This window comes from Simochromis diagramma, unplaced genomic scaffold (genome assembly GCF_900408965.1).
Source record: "Simochromis diagramma unplaced genomic scaffold, fSimDia1.1 OVJJ01000590.1, whole genome shotgun sequence".
NCBI classification, from domain to species: Eukaryota; Metazoa; Chordata; class Actinopteri; order Cichliformes; family Cichlidae; genus Simochromis; species Simochromis diagramma.
The window spans coordinates 1,182,405-1,203,158 of NW_024387057.1; the positions used below are offsets into that span (position 1 = coordinate 1,182,405).

The 20,754-nt window shown below is 39.1% G+C and overlaps 1 protein-coding gene across 1 annotated transcript; it reads right to left on the bottom strand.

Annotated features, from left to right (window-relative positions):
- Nucleotides 1-1,813: 1,813 nt before the first annotated feature.
- LOC120741906 (protein mono-ADP-ribosyltransferase PARP14-like) lies at nucleotides 1,814-16,513 on the bottom strand. Its single transcript, XM_040045013.1, has 14 exons — nucleotides 16,241-16,513; nucleotides 16,026-16,150; nucleotides 10,870-12,385; nucleotides 10,549-10,785; nucleotides 9,992-10,216; nucleotides 9,851-9,905; nucleotides 9,542-9,688; nucleotides 7,433-7,495; nucleotides 7,163-7,348; nucleotides 6,898-7,074; nucleotides 6,158-6,772; nucleotides 4,607-4,743; nucleotides 3,364-3,544; nucleotides 1,814-2,983 (listed from the first exon to the last, which is right to left on the bottom strand). The coding sequence occupies exons 3-14, from the start codon at nucleotides 11,986-11,988 to the stop codon at nucleotides 2,691-2,693; spliced, it is 3,435 nt and encodes a 1,144-aa protein (XP_039900947.1). The 5' UTR covers nucleotides 11,989-12,385; nucleotides 16,026-16,150; nucleotides 16,241-16,513; the 3' UTR covers nucleotides 1,814-2,690.
- Nucleotides 16,514-20,754: the final 4,241 nt, after the last annotated feature.

Below are 20,754 nucleotides of genomic sequence, written 5' to 3' on the forward strand. Positions count from 1 at the left end.
TCTCAATGGGGTTCAGATCAGGTGAACAAGGTAGGCCATGTCATTAGTTTTTCTTCTTTTATACCCTTTCTTGCCAGCCACGCTGTGGAGTACTTGGACGCGTGTGATGGAGCATTGTCCTGCAGGAAATCATGTTTTTCTTGAAGGATGCAGACTTCTTCCTGTACCACTGCTTGAAGAAGGTGTCTTCCAGAAACTGGCAGTAGGACTGGGAGTTGAGCTTGACTCCATCCTCAACCCGAAAAGGCCCCACAAGCTCATCTTTGATGATACCAGCCCAAACCAGTACTCCACCTCCACCTTGCTGGCGTCTGAGTCGGACTGGAGCTCTCTGGCCCTTTACCAATCCAGCCACGGGCCCATCCATCTGGCCCATCAAGACTCACTCTCATTTCATCAGTCCATAAAACCTTAGAAAAATCAGTCTTGAGATATTTCTTGGCCCAGTCTTGACGTTTCAGCTTGTGTGTCTTGTTCAGTGGTGGTCGTCTTTCAGCCTTTCTTACCATGGCCATGTCTCTGAGTATTGCACACCTTGTGCTTTTGGGCACTGCCAGTGATGTTGCAGCTCTGAAATATGGCCAAACTGGTGGCAAGTGGCATCTTGGCAGCTGCACGCTTGACTTTTCTCAGTTCATGGGCAGTTATTTTGCGCCTTGGTTTTTCCACACGTTTCTTGCGACCCTGTTGACTATTTTGAATGAAACGCTTGATTGTTCGATGATCACGCTTCAGAAGCTTTGCAATTTTGAGACTGCTGCATCCCTCTGCAAGATATCTCACTATTTTTGACTTTTCTGAGCCTGTCAAGTCCTTCTTTTGACCCATTTTGCCAAAGGAAAGGACGTTGCCTAATAATTATGCACACCTGATATAGGGTGTTGATGTCATTAGACCACACCCCTTCTCATTACAGAGATGCATATCACCTAATATGCTTAATTGGTAGTAGGCTTTCGAGCCTATACAGCTTGGAGTAAGACAACATGCATGAAGAGGATGATGTGGACAAAATACTCATTTGCCTAATAATTCTGCACTCCCTGTATTGACACTTAATCTCACTCAGTGGGTGAGTGATCCAAGTCTTGAAAAAGGTCATACATTCGATCTGGTGCTGTCATATGGTCTGGATGTTTGTATTATGGAAATCAAGCATTGTGGGATATCGGATCATTTCCCAGTGATGTTTAATATTGCCGTGTGTAATGCTGAGTTGAACAGCGAGGGACCTGAGTGTTAGTTGCACATGATAAATTCACTGACCGCCGCTCACTTTTCCTCTGCTTTTACTAACTCTGTCCTCTTTGATGCCAACCTTAGTGCAGAACTAGCATCTTTGGGCATCCTATGTGACTGCTTATCAAAATATCAGAAGATTGTTAAAGCCGCTAAATCTGCATTCCTGTCCAGCGTAATTTCTAGCAAAGTCACAAGTCCTGAGTTCTTTTTAATAACTTACCTTCTGCATTCAGGGTGAAGCTCTTTGTAACGGGCACTGCATGTGAGCCTTTTCCCAGAGTCCCTGAGCACTGCCTGGAGGCAGAAAACACCTGACAGCGAGAAGGTCATGTCCTGACTTTTTTGTGGCTCAACAGCACACTGTGGTTCAGTGGCTTAGGATGTGGAGCGACTGGATCCTCGTTGTACCAAATTATCTCAACATCCTGAGGGTAGTAGCAGTTTGCTTCACACTTGTGAAGAGTGTTAACTGATAATTAAAAGATCAGGATGATCTCCAATTGATTCCAACTGATAACAAAATCAATTAAAACAATCAATATTCCAAAACAAACACAAAAACAAACACCAGTTAAATTTATAGCTTTTTCCTGATATCAGAAATCAATTTAAAGGAAAATCAGAATACAAAACCAATCAGCAGTTAATACTATAGGTATTACCTACAATATTATATGACTCCATCCAAGAAAGATTATCATCCCGTTGGAGCTATTATCTCATCACTCATGTGTTTAACTCTCATTTTAACACAGTTAACATTTTAAACTCCTCTGGAGACAGTTTGCTATGTTCAACAGTTAGTTAATTATGAATTGAATATGTTTTTATATGTGTTTGCATAATGTTACCACAATTGTATTTACATTTCACAGTTTCTATTTGAGTGTTGATCACCCACCTCCTCTTATTTTTCTTTGTACAAGAAAGTGCCAGACAAGCATACAATAAATCTTCTGAAGATGTAAGATACAAATATCAACCAAATAAAAGAATAGAAATGCATAATCATGTGACATGCCTTCAGTGTGTGTTTGTACATACATGTCATATTTCTTCATATTTCATATACTTCGTATATAAGCAGCTTCTGTTGGCATATTTCTTACAGCTTTCAGAACAAGTTTAAAATAACATATAATTTAACACCTAAAAAATTTAACACTGAAAAAATAAAGTCAACACTACATTAAATATAATTGCTTGTAGTATGAAAAGTGCATTGTCTTCTTGTAAGAGAAACCTACGACATAGGTACCCAACAGTGTTTTGTGTGCAAAACTTCTTAAATATTTAGTGTAAACTATGATAAAGTTTCTGGGTCCTTTACAAATGTAACTTTTCCACACACTTCCAGTTACTACATAAATCTTTATGTAGTTAGAAATATAACTTTAATATTGTTCTTTTTGGACCTTCATTTTTCCACAGTAGAAAATACTTTTCCCTTAATCTCCTTTGAATGTGATGAGGTAGTCGGGGTATGCTTGGTTGTCATGGAACACAATATACATGGCAGGGTTATCAATTTTGTCCACTGCGCTATCGAAGCGGTTGTGAGGCTGCTGGCTGTTTCGGAGTGGAAGCACCTTCATGGTAGCTTGGCCCTGAGTGAAGACGCCTGTGAGGACTCGGGCGACGAACATTAACCGAGAACCATCAGCAGCTGGCTTGGAGTAGGTGGGCCGGGCTGAGTAGCTGGCGTTTACAGCAAAGTAGGTCCCATGACCGTGTACAGTTGCTGAATGTAGGAAGAAAAAAAAGGAAATTAGTAATAGGTTATCATAGATAAAACATGGTGACTTCCAACATATATTACGTAAGTATTGTAAGTCTTGCATTTAATATCCTAAGAGTCCTGTGTGTGTCTATAAATGATGGTTAAATACAACCACATTCAAGACCATAAAATACTTGAAGCGGTCTGCAAATGATCTATCTGTCACCATGTAATGGTGGACCAATATAGACACAATGTCAGAGTGATCAGAGCGGTAAAGACTTACATGTATATGTAAAACCCTGGTGTATAGGAGGTAATAATTTCTAAGACAAAGTCAACACTAGTGATTCGTTTTGAAGCAACAGAAAAATGTTGTCTTGTTCAGTAACAATTATCACCGTTTTGCCCAGCAAAACTCCTGTTGAATCCAGTTGTCATGATGGAGTGGCAGTTTTCCTGAGTCGTCCCGTGGTACAGAGGTTTCTCCGCTGCTCCTCCCTCGTGTGCGTTCTTATCAGAAATGTGCTTCTTCTGGGCTTCATAGGCGCGCCGCAGGTGAACGTTCTGCAAACGTTCAATCTGACAAGAGAGACCGAAGCCAAAGGATCAAAGAGATGCCAAACAAAGCAGTGTGGATATTAATTACATCTGATGGCTTAGTTCATGTCTTTATGGTGGTAACCATAAACTGAGGCATGGGTTTCAGGTATGAGACGTTTAGATTACAGCAGTGAATAATTAATGACTTTCTTACTGCAAAACTGAAAACTTTAGAAACTTAAAAATTAAAATAAAAAAAACACTTTAGAAACATGATATTTCTCAGGTAGGGAGTTTGAATTTTTCATAGCATTTCTGAGCAAATATATTAACATCGGTTCAATGGACCACAGAGATATGGTGGCCGGAAAGTGCAAATATCCAACATAGATAGATAAATTGATTGATAAAATAAAATATAATGTATTTCTTTTTTTAATGTGGCAATTAATTTGTTGACAGAATGTGACTGATTTCTGTTTCCTTTAATTTCCTGTATTTCTCTTTTATCATTTCGATTTTAATATATAAATTTACTGAATAAATTAATTAAATTCAATCATGTTTTACGTGTGGACACAAAAGGAGAGCAGGTATGTGATGATGTTGCAGTTGCCATGGGTTACAAGACATCATTTCTTTACATAGGAAAAAAAGTTCCTAGGGAAAAATATTTTTATTTATTATTTTTTTTTAATATTCATTTATTATTTTTTTTTAATATTTATGCATTTTAAAGGTTAAATAAAATAATAGGAAATTAAACACTATTTATTGATGTTTAAATAAAAATAAATAAACAGTATTTATAGTAAGTCAGTTAAAAATAAAAATATCTATTTGTTACACCCTTTATGTTATCGAAATATGTAATTAATGACCACATGCACTGTTGATATAAAGTCTGGTGCAGTTAATATTTTAATTAGCTTCTTTCCCTGAATGTTAACATGTATCATGATAGCTGACCAGTTAAGCAGACCACATTACAGCCAGTAATGCTCACCAGTTTGCACTGTAACCACACAATCAACTTTTTCAGCTTGTATGCATGTACTTGTGTATATATGCACTTGTACTTGTGCAGGAAAAGCCACCCACCTTCATCACAGTTTTGGGGACAGTTCGTTTGAAAGCCTCCTTCACACTCTGATACTCTGCAGAAGAAGTCTCCAGAGAAACCACCTTCATAGTCTCATTGGCAGCCATGGGGTCCCAGTACAGAGGGAAAGTAAAGTCTGAAAAAGACAACATGTTTGTTATATTTTATTAACTCAGGTAACTATTGGTTTGGCATAGGAATGCATTTCCTGTTTTCCATTACTTTAGTGCTTGCTTTCTTTAACTGATGATAAGTTTGTTAAAGCCCTTTTCTATTCCCTTTCTTATGGAAGCCCGTTTCCGCCACTAAAAAAAAAAAAAAAGGATCCATAACTCGAAATTTCGAGTTATTTTCTCGAAATTTCGAGTTATTTTCTCGAAATTTCGACATATTAACTCAAAATTTTGAGAAAAGCAACTCGAAATTTCGAGTTAGCGCTGCCAATCAGTAATCTACGTGAATGACGTCATTTCCATGTTACCCGGAAGCTGAAGCCCTCAGCTACAAATGCTACAGCTAAGCTACCGGTATTACATCCAGTCGTGAATGCACAGATTGCTGAGTGTTTTCAGCCTGGCTTCACAAATGATGAAATCCCTGTGTTATTAGCTGAATCACATGGTGTTACTATCAGCAAACATACTTTAATTTGTTGGGATCCGTTTTTGAGTGCGCCATATGCTTCCGGGTAACAAGAAAGCGACCTCATTCACGTATATTTTTGATTGGCAGAGCTAACTCGAAATTTTGAGAAAATAACTCGAAATTTCGAGAAAATAACTCGAAATTTTGAGAAAATAACTCGAAATTTCGAGTTATGGATACTAGCTTTTTTTTTTTTTTAGTGGCGGAAACGGGCTTCCATACTTTCTGTTCCTTCAGCTGTGTCTCTATGTTTATCTTCTGTCTCTCTGTCACACTTTCATGTTGTGAGCCTGTCATCTCTTACTTCCTGTTTTACTTTGGTGGTCTTTCGTCTCTTGCGCTTCGTGTCCAGTTCTTTCCTCTGTCTCATCAATCTTCCCTTGCCCTTTGTTGCGTTCTCTCTCAGCTCTTTTCCTCTGTGCCTTGTGTTTTCTAAGAAGTTGAAAAAGTATTTTTTTTTCTCCTCTGTTTCTTTGTATTTTTAAGAGCTTAGCAATAAAGCTGTCATTGACTTTTACACATTGTCTTACATGTTTTAAAATTGGGATGTGGTTCAGTCCAGCCACATATCAGTCTTAACACTGTTTGCTATATTGGTGCCCTTCTGACACCAATCTAACACTCCTTTGCAATGCAATTTGAAATCAGCAGATAAGGAGAGACTTTGATATTTCTAATATTGAAATTTTGACATTTCCTGTTTCAAAACTGTTTACTGTTACTGTCATTCCTCATAGTGACTTTTGCAACTATTTTTACAAGTACATTTTTTAATACTTTTTTAGTATAATTATTTTTTTCAAAACCTTAACATTTGTTTATTTAAGTTTATATTACTCTCAAGCATCAAACTCCAGTATCAGTCGGGCTCATTTTTATAACATCTCTGAGAACTATCTACTCACCTGGAAGATTCTCAAGTCGTTTCAGCTTTGTCGTCTGTCTGCTCAGTGGTCGTGTGGCCACCATTGCCTGTACATCAACCTCCCATATAAGTCCCTGTGCATCTGTTATTCCTTCTGTTAATTCTTTTTTTTCCAATTGGTGATTAGCTGATTTGGGAAGTCTTTCCCAGTTACCGTGATTTGCCAGGATGCACCAAACCACTCTGTTGTAAACATCCTCCTCCTCCCTCACTCTCACCTCTCTAGCAAGGTTCATGTACTGGCACTGATTCATTTTCTGCAGTACCCGGGTGACCCCGTCTTTTAGCCCGCTCACTGTTAGGGCGCCAGACTGATCAGTTTGCACAAATAAACCCTCAGCCTCCACCAGATCCTTCAGCTCCATCATGTCATCCTGGTTGAGGAGTTCCAGTTCCTCCTTTGAGAAGGTTTTACTGGAGCACTGCGTCTGATATTGATGCTTCAGCTTTTCCATGGCATCATCAATGTCGGATATGGAAAGACCCAGAAATGTGAAGACAGACTGATGACTAGAAGAGCTGATTTGGAGACTGCTGAGGTATGCACTCACACTAGGAGCAGACTGTTGTTGCTGTTGTTGTTCTTGAAATGACACTGGAAGGTGGATCAAACAAATAAGCAAGTATTTTCAGTAAAATAATAATTGAATCCCTTTTTATTTTAAAAATCACTACACTAAATAACCACACAAGATGGCACTTTGTGAATATTTCTGTCACCTCTGTTGATGACAGCTGGGGAATACATCTGCATCGCTTCCTCTTTAAAAGCCAAGAAGACATCGATCTTAATCAGGATGAGGCGGATGTTGGTGAGGCTGTTCATTGATGATGTAGAAGACTTGATCACTCGAAGGATGGCACCTGCCACAACAGTAGGGTCCAACTCGCCAGCACCTGCAGAAACACCACTTGCATTTAGGTGTGTGTGTGTGTGTTTGTGTGTGTAGCACAACAAGACTTGAATGCCAAACAAAATACGTACCAGCAAAGATGGCAGGAATTGCCACTGAGCTGTATTTATACGACTCACAATAGTAAATGACATTACACACAAGTTGGATGAAGTCCAAGTTGTAGACTTCATCTCTTTGTCCACATACATGAAAAATAGCTTTACAGGGGAAGTTTCCAGACTGGGTCACAAATATTTTTCCTCGTTCCACGTATGCTGCACAGAAAGTGACAAAATAAGCATGAGTGAGAGGCAGATAAGTAAGATGAGAAGATAAGTAGCAACTTCTCTATTTCTCACCTGCTTTCAGTTCTGCTTCCACCTCTGGTCCAGCTACAGTTAAGATATCTTTGCATACCTCATCTGTAGAAGAAGAAGAGAAAAAGAACAAAAAAAATACTGAATAATTAAATCTGGACCTGCTAACTGCCCTACATGTATTTTTACAAGGGGTGGGATTTTAATGCATTGATTGCAATTAGTTAATTAGCAAAAAATGTAACGCGTTAAAAAAAGCGCTTTTAATCACACTTTGCATTCCAAGCAAAGGGGAACTTTTGTCAATGCTCGTTTCCCTGGTATACCGATTACACTAGTGATGGTAAATTTGATTCTTTTTACTGAATCGAGTTTTAATGAGTCACTCACCAAAGTGAATCGGGATTTTTGAGTCATTTGATTCACTGAGTCAGTTGACTAGAGATTGCAAAAAATGTACATTTTCACTCAAAGTTAATTTGTTTCTCTTTTCATGTAAATCCTACTGCTAAGATGAATGATTCTAAAAAAAACAAAAAACTATTTTATAGAGCAAAAAAGAGCAAAAACATTTCTAAAATTAAGCAATTTCCTATCAAAATTGCTTAATAAACATTTATTTTGTTTATTTGTATTTTATTAGTATTTTCCTTAAATGTGTCAAATATATATTTTCTCATCTAAATGTCCTCTGAGCTGTGAGCCAGGGGGCGGAAATGCGCCTTAACATTGGCTGCCAACCAAGAAGAAGAAGAAGCTGTGAGCCAGGAGGGAGGGGGTGAGCGAGTCCTGAGTGATTCGCTTACGCTTACGATTCAGCACAGGAAGGGAGGGTGTTAGCATGTTAGTAGAGCGATGCTACTGTGAACCGAGGAGCTATTTTCTTGATGTGAGCTTCTACTCAGGGTTTATTCTTTCAGTTCAGAGCAGAAATGCTTTTGTTAAGAAACTGGCTGTTGTTTTTCCCCCCCACAATTTTAATTATAAGCTAGATATATTTCTACTAATGGAATTAGTTTGCTAACAGCAACAGGGATGAGTCAGTGAGTCAGTTGGACTTGTGAATCATGATTTACGAGTCAGTAAAGTGATTCTCGAGTATTGAACGATTCGTTCACGAATCGAACATCACTAGGTTACACTATGCACACATCAGAGGTAAAAAGAATCAGAATAAAGTGACTTGCTGTGACTGATCGGAGGCAAATTTAATTTCAAAAGACTACCTGACGGAAGCCTTGATAAAAGCATGGTTTTATGCAAACTGTGCAAAAAGGAGTTTGCGTACCATGAAGCACTTCAACTTTACGGTTCCATCTAATTGCAAAACATGTTGCAGCAAGCACGAAACTGTGGGAGCTGTTAGCTCTAGCAGTTCGAGTACCAACAAAAGATGTCGGCAGCCCAAATGTGATGAAATGACTGGCTTAAGGACCAAAATTAGCAAGTCATCATTGGACAACAATGCCCATAAATCTCTGCTTTGCATTTTGTCATCCACCAAACCTGTTCCAACTGAATTTGCCTGGTCAGCACTTGCACAAAAATATTAAACTACAACCATGATAGGTACGAGATGTAAAATACAAGTAAGTATTTGATCTTAAAATAAGTGGCCTGCTGATAATACTAGATGAAAACTTGGATGGTAAAAATGGTAAATGGCCTGTATTTGTATAGCGCTTTTCTAGACAATAAGGACCTCAAAGCGCTTTACACATCCAGTCATCCACCCATTCACACACAGGTGATGACAAGTTACATTGTAGCCACAGCCACCCTGGGGCGCACTGACAGAGGCGAGGCTGCCGGACACTGGCGCCACCGGACCACCACCAGTAGGCAACGGGTCAAGTGTCTTGCCCAAGGACACAATGATCGAGACTGTCGGAGCCAGGGCTCGAACCAGCAACCTTCTGATTACAAGGCAAACTCCCAACTCTTGAGCCACGATCACCCGTAATATGTTCAACGATCATGTTTAAAAAGACATCTCCATTTCTGAGCAAACATTCATGAACATGTGTTTACCTTTGAAATTCGTAGAGAGCTATGCCACCATTGTGGCTAAAAAAAAATAATGTCACAGTTACAACATGATCCTCCTGGTCACTATGCTATGTACTTGTGTGCATCCTCAGTTTCACTTACCAAGGATAAAATTTTGGAAGTCTGTTGTGTTCACTACAACATCTGTAGTTTCATTGGTTATGTCACCAAACACCACATGTAGTTTAACCCCACTTTCCACTGTCATGGTTATGTCATCCAAGTCACTGGTGAGGGACCTGAAGATTGCTGAGATGAAGAACACCACACATTAGCTATTGTTTGATATTTAATCTGATAACTGAGGGTACTAATGAATATGGTAAAATATTGCACAGGCTGAATGCTTTTTATCTGCTCACTATGCATTAATGTCACATAATAAAGACAGTCTGAGTAGTGCTAGTTTACCTTGGCCCCCCTGGTTCATATTTAAGCTGAGCTGTCTGTAGACATCGTGGTAGCACTGTAGATAAAAACACAAGAATAACATGATAAAGAATTGATGCCTGCATGTTACATATCAGATACAGGCCATCAAGTAAGGGTTACCTCCTCAGAATCAGGGTAACCAGGTTTAATCACAATGTGGATGTTTGTAAGAGAGCCAGAGGATGCAGATAATCCAAACTGGTGAATGATGTCAGTCAACACTTGAATAGCTTCTCTCAGTGGGTAGTTTAAAACAATTCCTGGCCCAATGATTGGAATGGCCACTGAACCAAAATTCTGCCGTACACAAAGCTCCAGACACTTCTGCAGACCGTTACCAAGAGCCTGCAAATCAAAAGTTACATATTTTTAAACTATGTTTTCAAACTTAACTCTTGGATTGTACACTGCAACTGAGCACACAAGGAAAACCTTGAGGCTCCACAAAAACCTTAAATTTGTTTGCATAAGTCCTGGCTTGGAGTTTGTGGTATATAACATCAAGTTATTCCAACCTTTCAACTATACACAGCAATGATATTTATTTAATTTCATAAAACTTTACTATTCCCAAAGGAAATTCATTGATGCATTTCATTGGTTTTCTGAAGGTAAAATTAAATATGAATAAGCTCTTATCCATCTCTAGAAGTGTTAATAAAAGTCCTCAATTTTACCTGAACACTCTTTCCTCTTACTCCGTCCCAAGGCAAGCACTCAATGAAGAAAATCTTGGAGCAGCCCAGAGATGGAGGTGCATCAACCAGCTGAACATCACCAGGGGCGAGAGCACAACTGGCTAAGACTGAATCAAACTTTAACTTTAATATATTCCCAGCTTTGGCCAACAAACTTTTGCCAATATTTGTAGAAGTCAGCTGTTTGTTGAGCATGGGGACCACCAGAACATCCACCTGCAGAAATAATATTGAATAACATGAATATTGATATTTTATTTTGGGATTATGGGAAATAGAATTGAATGGAAATAATCAAACCTGTTCATTTTCTAAACTGCTGAGTTTGATCTTCAGGTTTGTTCTGTTGATTGCAGAGTTTCCAACTGTGCTGTACATGCTGCTGCTGTAGCTGAGAGATCTAGGTGTGTCGCTGAGTCTGCTGGTGTTTCGTGGTCTTTGCATGTTTCGAGTGGCTGCAGTTTGCTTCTCTCGGATAATGACGTGACAGGAACCCTCTATCAGCTCTTTAGTCACTTTACCCTCTTCCTGGAAATACTGCTGAGCCCCTGGTCCATCTAGAGTCAAAGTGTCTACTACAACACTGTCTAGAGTTGATGTTAGGGCCTCCTTGGCCTCCTGAACATGACATCGAGGACCAGACACAAACACACAAGGATTTGGAAAATGTGAGGCTTGTAAGGTCACCTTGGTCTGCTTCATGCCAATCAAGTCTAAGATTTTATTAAAACAGTAGACAGTGTCATGATGAAGCAGATTGATGGTTTCTTGAGTTGAAACTTGATTCAACTGGAAGTCATGAAGAACTTCATTGAGCTTGGCCACATTTTCACTGTAGCCCACCAGTTGGACTTTGGTTGTTGAGGTTCCACTGGCGCCTGGCATGTAGCTGATGTCCACTCTGAACTCTCTACTGTTTGCCTCGTTCTTGGCTTTCGTCAGAATTTCTTTTAACCTGTTGAGATCTATTGCACCCTGCAGCTGTACAGTGGTCACTTTAAAGTCTCTCATTACTGCTGCCTCTGCCTCATTCAGAGCATCAGAGGACAAACTGGACAGAACCAGATCTGCACCCACCTCAAAGAAAACAGGGTTTCTGAGGCTCTGCTGGAAGCGAGTTTGGTATTTTGGGATGGCATCACTGGTCTTCATGAAGGTTAGCAGAGCTGTAGGGAACTTAACGCTCTTCTCCTTTACGTTCTTAATCAGTTCATCCAGTTTTGTAGCTCCTGACTGCACCTCTTTGTCAGGGCCCTCCAAAGTGATCATGGCACTACCTCTGATGATTGTAACCTCTGGACAATTAGCACGCATTTCTCGATTGAAGTCTTCTTCTATGAGCTTGAAGTTCTTCTCCACAATCGGCATTTCCTTTTTGGTGGGTAGGCTTTTTTCCAGAATTGCAATCTTCTCCTTCATGGCATCAACCTCTCCCTACAACCACAGCATAGCCACTCTCTGTGTAAACTTTGATATCATCTGTCTTAAAGGACCGGTCCTGCAGTACGATTTTCATCTGTTTTGGCTCAAGCACATGATAGCAGTTGTAGCTCTCAGTTAGCTGGACGAAGACCTGATTTACCTGATACTCCCATTTCTCTGCAGAACCACCAAAACCTCCTCCTGGCCCCTTGTCAACCTCCCCTCTAACCAAAACCTCCTCTTCATCGAAATTTAGCTCCACTGTGCAGCCGATTGACGACAGTTGTTTTTCGAAAAATTTGTATGCTTTACAGTTGTCTCTCAGGAAAAACAGCAGGAAAACATCTATTCTGAAAGTCTTCTCAAGACCATTTATGTTTGAGTTTGTAGAGCTCTGAAAGAAGAGAAGAAATCAAACAAATCTGTCAATTAATGCTATAAGATAGACTACTTATCATGAACAATTGGAGTGTACCACATAGGCCTGAGTAGTAAATCAAAAACGAATCATAACCTTCATTCAAAAACTCTAATCAACGTACATTAAAAAAAAAGTTGATTTCACAGCAGTTTTCAGTTGTACTGATTCATAGAGTCCTTTCTGTTATGTAAATAAAAACACATAACATTAATATTTCTCTGTATATGTTTTTTTTTTGTTGTTGTTATGTCTGACTATGACACTGTGTTAGAACAGAAATATGCTACAGTCGAGTTTCTAAAACAGTTTCGATATTGTGTACAATGTAAATGAAAGCAGAATACAATGGTTTGTGAATCAGTTAAAACACGATGTTGAGGGTTTTTTTTTTTTTTTTAATCTGTTTGCTAGCAGCAGTGTCCATGGATTCCACGAAGAATTAAAAATTTTGTTTACTGGCCAGATTCCTTCAAGCTGATAGGAAGGAAACAGTAACTCAAATAACATCACAACATTACAATCCAAAATTAACAACAAAGATTTAAAAGAAACAGCACTGAAGTCTTACTTGGTACTATTAAAGTGTACCTAATAAAGTGTCCAGTGAGAGTGTTACCTTCTGGCTTTTTATGACCTATGTTTTAAAAAAACACTATCTTTGATTGTATGGAGGTGGAGTAACATACATGGCATTGGTTACTTGCTTGTCTCGTCTTGTCAATTACAGTCAATTGTGCCTCCCTTATGTGTGTAGTTTCCTCGTTCCCCTCTGTGCATTTACAGTGTGTGTTCTCTTGTGTTCGTTACTGGATCGTCTACGTTATTTCCAGTGATAGGAATAACGTTACTAACACCGTTACATTTTTTCAGTAACGAGTAAACTAGTTACTATTTCTATCGTTACAATGTCGTTACCATTACTAACAGAAAAGTGCGGTGCAGTGCGTTACTATTTTTCCACAAACAGGCGGTCGAAGATGTGTTCAGCAGACAATCACTTTTTGGCACAACACCTGGAGCTAAGGGGCAAAACAATCACATGAGTGCTGCTGTTTGACTGAGGAAGAATAAAGTAGTCATGGTAAGCCAGTCACATGACCACTTCAAGATGACAAAGCAACAAGGTGATATATACTGGTTTTTAAATTGTGTTGATAGGCCAGTAAAACCAGAGTCATGATAAACAATATATACGCTGCGTTTTTTCCTGAATAGTTTTGTCAAATTTACTGTCTAAGGACAGCGCTAGCAAGCACTCTCTGCTTATGAGTAGAGATGGCACGATACCACTTTTTTATGTCCGATACCGATATCATAAATTTGGATATCGGCCGATACCGATATGAATCCGATTGTCACGGGTTGCCGGGGCAAGCCGTGTGTGAATTATTAACGGACCCAAGATGCAGACTGCTTAAGTCGTGAGCGAGCTTTATTAACAAAAGGGTGAAACAAACAGGGACGAGGTGGACGAAAACCAAAACTTAAGAGTAACCTAAACTGGGAAAAGCTAAGCAAAAACAAACATGAAACCTTGAGACATGAACCAGAGATGCGGGGAGAAGGCACAGGAAAATGGCATAGGAACATGAAACGTGAAAAAAGGAGAGTACAGAAACCCAGAATAAACAAAACCACAGAATAATAATAAGCTAAAACATAAACACGGAGTCACAGACTCCGGACCATGACACCAATATAGTGTGTTTTTTAATAAATAAAACTGTTTTTTAATATCTTGCTGCATTTTGTATAAGTTCAAACCTAAAAAAAAAACACTAAAGCTATTCTGTTATACCTGTATGCAAAAAATACACTGCACCCAAAATATTTCATAGTTCAGCAATACTGATCAATCTAATAAACTTAAACCTACTCAATCCTTCTTATTCTGGTATTTTAAAGAGTAAGCAACCTAACTAATAGGGCTGCAAACTCCCAGCAAAAAAATAAATAAAATAGGGAACCACCCCCCACCTAATGATGCTTAATCGACGTAATCAACTTTAATTTGATGCAGTGTGAAAAAAAATGCACAGAAATCAATTATTTTTCAAGAACATTTAAATAGATTCAACATATTTCTTCAACAGAACTGCAGACTGCACAGATGGTACCTTCCCAAAGGAAAAAGTACTATAACTTACTAGGGTATATTAGACTTAATAGTTACTATATACAGTAATGGACTTCTATACTTTTTACATCAGATTAAAATTTGGGTGTAAGATTCAGATAATTATTTATTAAAAGCTAGACATTTTAAATGAGAATAAGAAAGAAAAGTATGTCTTTGTGCCCCCTTTCCCTGTTCATGCCCTATCGGCCCCCCTGGCTAAACTTTGCTAGATCCGCCCCTGCACAGTTACCAGCCGTCAGCTAGTAGATCCTGGTGTACAAAGTAATTACTTTGTACACCAGGATCTTTTTTTATAAAAAAAAAAAAAAAATTCTAACAACTGCTTATCAAGCTTAAACGTGGTGCTGTTGTTCAGCTGCTGGTTTTCTCTTTCTGGCGCGAATTGGGCGACAAACAAACAAGAGAGACAGACTCCGATCAGCTGATCACTAATCAGTTTCACGCTGAAGTAGCAGCAGGAGAGGGAGGGAGAGAGAAGAGGCAGTCGCTCCATATATCAGTCGTTAAGCTTAACGTGGGAATGCTTTACAAACATTCAGATGGACTTACACACTTGCTTTACTTCTCTCTGGGATAACTTTCTCGGAGATGAAATGCTGGTTTGGTAGCGAGGCTCCGACTGCTCAACCAGACCGCAGACGGGTCTGGCACGCCACAGCCACTCTATCATGTGATGCATACTGCTCCGACGTGCTACGGTTATGAGCCGAGTTACGCCATGTCACAAGGTTTTGTGAGATGCTTTTTGATATTTAATGGATGGATTACATTTTTTGTTTCTCCGATCCAGTAATTTAAGTCAGTATTGGACTGATACCGATACATAATATCAGATCGGTCCATCTCTACTCTCAACACACTCAATCGAATGTCAGCAGCTGAAGAGTAAGAGTTTGTTTTATATTCATAGTGACAAATCGGGTAAGATGCTAGCCAGCCAGTTAAGGGGCTTCCAGGCAGGCTGAGAGATCAAGATCAAATTTAGTCTGCAGCTCCATGCATTTATATATATATATATATATATATATATATATATATATATATATATATATATATATATATATATATATATATATATTCATGTATTCCAGGGAATTTACATCTGCCAGGAGAGTTAAATTAAAACACCAGTGTCGTCTGGATTGAAGGACGTCTGGAAAACTCATTGATAACACAACAGGGGTATGGTCTGATGTTACTATGGCCTGGTATTCACAGGATTGGACCCATGGAGTCAACCGATTATTGATGAGAAAATAATCCATCCTAGAATAAGTGTGGTGTACCTGTGAAAAAACGAGTACTCTCCTCTGTGGGGGTGTAAATAGTGCCAAACATCAGAGACACGACAGTTAGATAAAAAAAAAAAAGGTTAACTCGCTACTCTTAAACTGATTCGGCAACATTATCCGGCTTTGACGCTGAGTTTTTACTGTAACCAAAAGTCATGTTTGAAAGGGCAGTAAACTGTACCAGTGATTGGCTTGGCGATGGCTGGTCAGAGGTCTGTGGTGAACTTGTCCGGCTCACGGTCAGCCGCACTTGTCCACTAGGAAGAGTGATGGTGTGAAACTTCCTCTGCAAAACTCTGTCTTGATCTGTAAAACATCCATAAACAGAGTCACTGAAACAGCCTGCAATTAAACACAAATATAGGAATACATTTTACAAATAACCGACTGTCCTACCTTCTTTTTCCTTGAAACAGATTTTATAAACGCTTCCTCCGAGTTTTTCAAGATTTCCACAGTCGCCACCCCCGGACTCTCGCCTTTTCTGAAAGTATCTCCTCACTTTCTCCTTCTCTCTGTCTGTAAAGTCAGTGGCTTCAAAAAACAGTGGATACTGATATTCATCCATTTTATCTGCAAGTCTACACTAACATGAGAACTTTAATCCCGTCAAACATTTGGCCGCTCTGAGTGCCCGTTTTTCTTTCAGTTTCACTTTTAAAGTATCACATCCTCATGTTTACACTCCCACACCCAGCAATGGAAAAAGTGCTGCATTTAATTCTCAGGGGATTTTTTCAGCTCACCTGCTCTGCAGGTATTTTACAAGGTGTTTCAGCTGTCAGAGTATAACTCTAAATCAGCGGTCACCGGTACCGGTCCGTGAGTCGTTTGGTACCGGGCCGCGAGAGTTGAGGCTCAGGTGTGAAATGTGTGGTTTTCAGGATTTTTTATCGGTTTTCAGCGTTATTTTATTATCGTTTTTATCGTTAACTCGGTTTTCCTGGGTCTTTTCACGTGTGTTATGAATAAATCTTCCTTTTTTCGGTACCGGTACTAGTTTTATTTTGTTGTATTTATCCGCGACACCTTAAAGTCCGTGAAAATATTATCGGGCATAAACCGGTCCGTGGCGCAAAAAAGGTTGGGGACCGCTGCTCTAAATCATATTTATGTCTTAATATGGTTTTGAGAAAGACATTTTACCAGTAATTATGTGAGGTCTGACATTAACTCAAGCTCGAGCTGTTTTCATATTTTCATCTGAAAACATCACACTAAAATCTACAGATATGACTTTTACTAAGAAGGAGGTAAATAAGCTCAGGAGATTTGTGGCAGTGACTGATTCATGTGATGAGGTCCTTTATGGACAGATGTCATGCCATGAACAATAGCATACATTACATTGATTCTTTAAACAATGGAGAAGAAGCATCAGTTTGTGAAGATCATATTGCTGAACAAATTATATAAACATCTTAGATTTTTCTTTCTCAAATAGTTTATTTTAAGAGCAAACACAGTATATCTAAAAAATCACCGGGCAAAAAAGCGTTACTGATTTAATACATTTTAAAAACACTTTTAAAATTTCGTAAAGCTACAGCTACTAAACAAAGTCAAAATTCCTTGTTATTAACTGCTGAGGAAATTACACATCTTTCATTTTAGTATTAAACACTGCATTTATATTTGTGATCCTATAAATCACCAAATGTTTTAATTTTCGCATGAATGTCTGTTTACAGTTACAGATTTTGTCTTGATCTCCAACAGTGATCTTCCACATTCTCACATGTAGTTTCAAGCAGTAATCTAGAAATATCTAAAGCTCAGAACCCAATCTTTAGTGTCCAACTGAAGTTACCATAAAGTTAAAGTTAGCTTAGTTTATTGTGCATTAAGAAATAATTACATGGTTTTTCAACATATGGTTAGAATAACAATTATTGAAACGGTCATATTTTACGTGTAAATTGAGAGAAAGTGACCACACATAAATTATATGTTGAACTGTCTCGAAATCAGATCTGTGCCTCTTTAAATATGTCCTTCCCATTCAGCAGCCCCGCCTATTAAGGGGTGGGAAAATCCACCTCTTCTATTTTCATCTCACGCTGCTGAGTAAGGACCCAGACTGCGCTGTGGCAGAAGCAGTTACACAAAGTAAAACTTGTGCTATCATGAGAAACCACTTTTCTTTGAATTTACGTTCAGGAATTTAAGCACAGAGACTTTTGAAGGTGGATTTATTTGCTGTTTAATGTTGTGTAGTTGAGCAGCTAATTATCCATTTTTTCCTACAGAGTGACTATTTGATTGGCTGCTCAGCCATGTGCTGTGACTGGTTGAATAGTTAATGGTGGAAGAGAGGAAAAACAGACACACTGTGGAAGAGCCAGAAATTCTAATTAACAATTAAATACACAGTAGTTTATAAACACACAGAGAGTGAAAAACATGAGTGAAAAAGAAACATAAAGTGCATCATGGGAAGGATTGAGGGGTCATCTGCACTAAACATAATGCTTTATCAAAAATGGAAGTTTTAAGCCTAATTTAATCTTAACCCACACTACTTTTAAATATCCTAAGAACCAAAAGTAAGCCTGCAGTCTGAGAGCAAAGTGCTCTGTTGGGGTGATACAGTATTATGAGGTCTTTAACATAAGATGGGGCCTGACTGTTCAGAACACTGATGGTAAATCGGTGTTGAAAATGTATTAGCTGTATAGGAAATATTCCCCATGATGAAGCACTAACAGAAGATAATGAGGTAATCTGGATAAGCCTTATGTTAGAGTGGATTGTTAAATGTTGTCATTTTTATGCTTACCATCCATCTCTACATTGTTTAACTGTGGGATGAAAGGAATTCTACTGTCCTTCCCCCCAGATTCTCGAGGTTCTAGGTGGGGGGCTGTAGTCTTTTATTACAGACACATCCTTGTGCTTTTTGATGTAAGCTTCCTGCGTTTACGACCCTTTGGTCAGCAGGAGGTCTGACACACACACACACACACACACACACACACACACACACACACACACACACACACACACACACACACACACACACACACACACACACACACATTCTTACAGAAGTCATAACGTTCATCAGGCTGATTGGTGCAAGGCGGAGGCACCTTTATGCTGCTGCTGCCCTGAGTGTAAATACCATTGATGGCTTACAAACACTGTCTGAGAACCATCAGCACCTGGTTTTGAATACCCAGGGCTGGACGAGTAGCTGGCATTTATAGCAAAGTAGGTCTGACCATATGCAGTTACTGAAAACAGAAAATAAAAGAGAGACATTTAAAATTTTGGAATTACCAGACATGTACAGTATTTTCCGCACTATAAGGCTCACTTGAAATCCTTAGATTTTTTTAAAAAGCAACAGTGCACCTTATAATTGCCTTATGTATGAATTCTGGTTGTGCTTACTGACCTCAAACCGATTTTATGTGGTACACGGCGCTTAAAAAACTGTCAAAAAAATGTTTTAGTACGACTTTAGTAAGCTACAAAGCCGCACACCACTTGATGGATTGTCGGAGCATTACAGCTACCGTAGGCAGGTGCCTCACGGAGTAATCTGGGTCCTAAATTCAGTCCGCTTCAGGACCCAAAGTCAAATGACAATGTGACATTTTCTAACCCCCTATCTTCTACCACTGATAGTGTTCTACAGTCCAGAACAGTCCATTTTGCAAGAGAATTTGTGAGTTTGTCCGGTGTTGACTTACTAATTTTGGTCCTGAAACCAGTCATTTCATCAAGTTTGGGCTGCCGACACCTTTAGTTGGTACTCAAACTGGAACTGCTAGCACTAATAGCTCCCACAGTTTCTGTGCTCGCTGCAACATGTTTTCAGAGTCAAAGTCAAAGTAAACTTTATTGTCATCTCTGCTATATACAGTACACTATATAGAGAACTGGAGACGACGAGGATCCAGTTCCATTCAGTGCAAAAGAATAGCAATAAATATAGAGAGAGTAAGAATAAATATACACTTTCAGACTGAGGTAAGAGGAGTAAATATACACTTTGAAGTAAAAAAGGTTAATAATATTCTAAAATTTACATTACATTACATCTGCATTTAGATAGTAACATAAGGTTAAAGTGCTTGTATGCAAACTCCTTTTTGCACAGTTTGCACAAAACCACACTTTTATCAAGGCTTCCGCCTGCCAGTCTTTTGAAATTAAATTTGCCTTCGACCATTCCTAGCAACGCGCTTTACTCTGATTCTGGGGGTGTCCAAAACCATGGGCTGCATCCTCCTGAGGACGCATTTGTAGGCCGATTACGTCACAGCCAGGTTACGAAGGCTGTCCAAAACCATAGACTCCTCCAAATGCAGCAGACAAATGCATCCTCCTTTTCCCCAGATTTGGAGGATGAGTCTGGTGTATCCTTCGTGGCCCACCATATCCCAGAATTCATAGCGCGGCCCAGCCCAGCTACTTAGTTTTAATATTACTCTTATTACGCTTTCTGGGTCACAAAATAAACTTTTAATATATTTTCAGGCGAGAATGTAGCTGTGTAATCTTCAAATATCTGCTCGGTTTATCAAGACATCGCATACTTGCAAAAGTGCTCCGACGTTGTTGGAGACGTCTGTTACCCACCAGCTCGATAGCCAGCCGGGAGCTCGAGGGTCACTAGAGCCGTCGAGAATGGCACAACTCCCAGCACATCATTTTCAGATCACCGCAGTCTTTCGCTACTCAGGTAAAACGTAATATATAAGTCACTTAGATTACCTAAAAATGTTACTGTTTGGCTTTTTCAGTGTTTTATTTGTTTGTGAGTAAATCGGTTTGGCTGAGATTAAAGTTATTAGATTAGATTAGATTAAATAAAACTTTATTAATCCCTCGGGTGGGTTCCTCCTTAGTTTTCACACAGCTGAAACGAAGAAAACTGAATAAACAGAAGTGTGAGATGG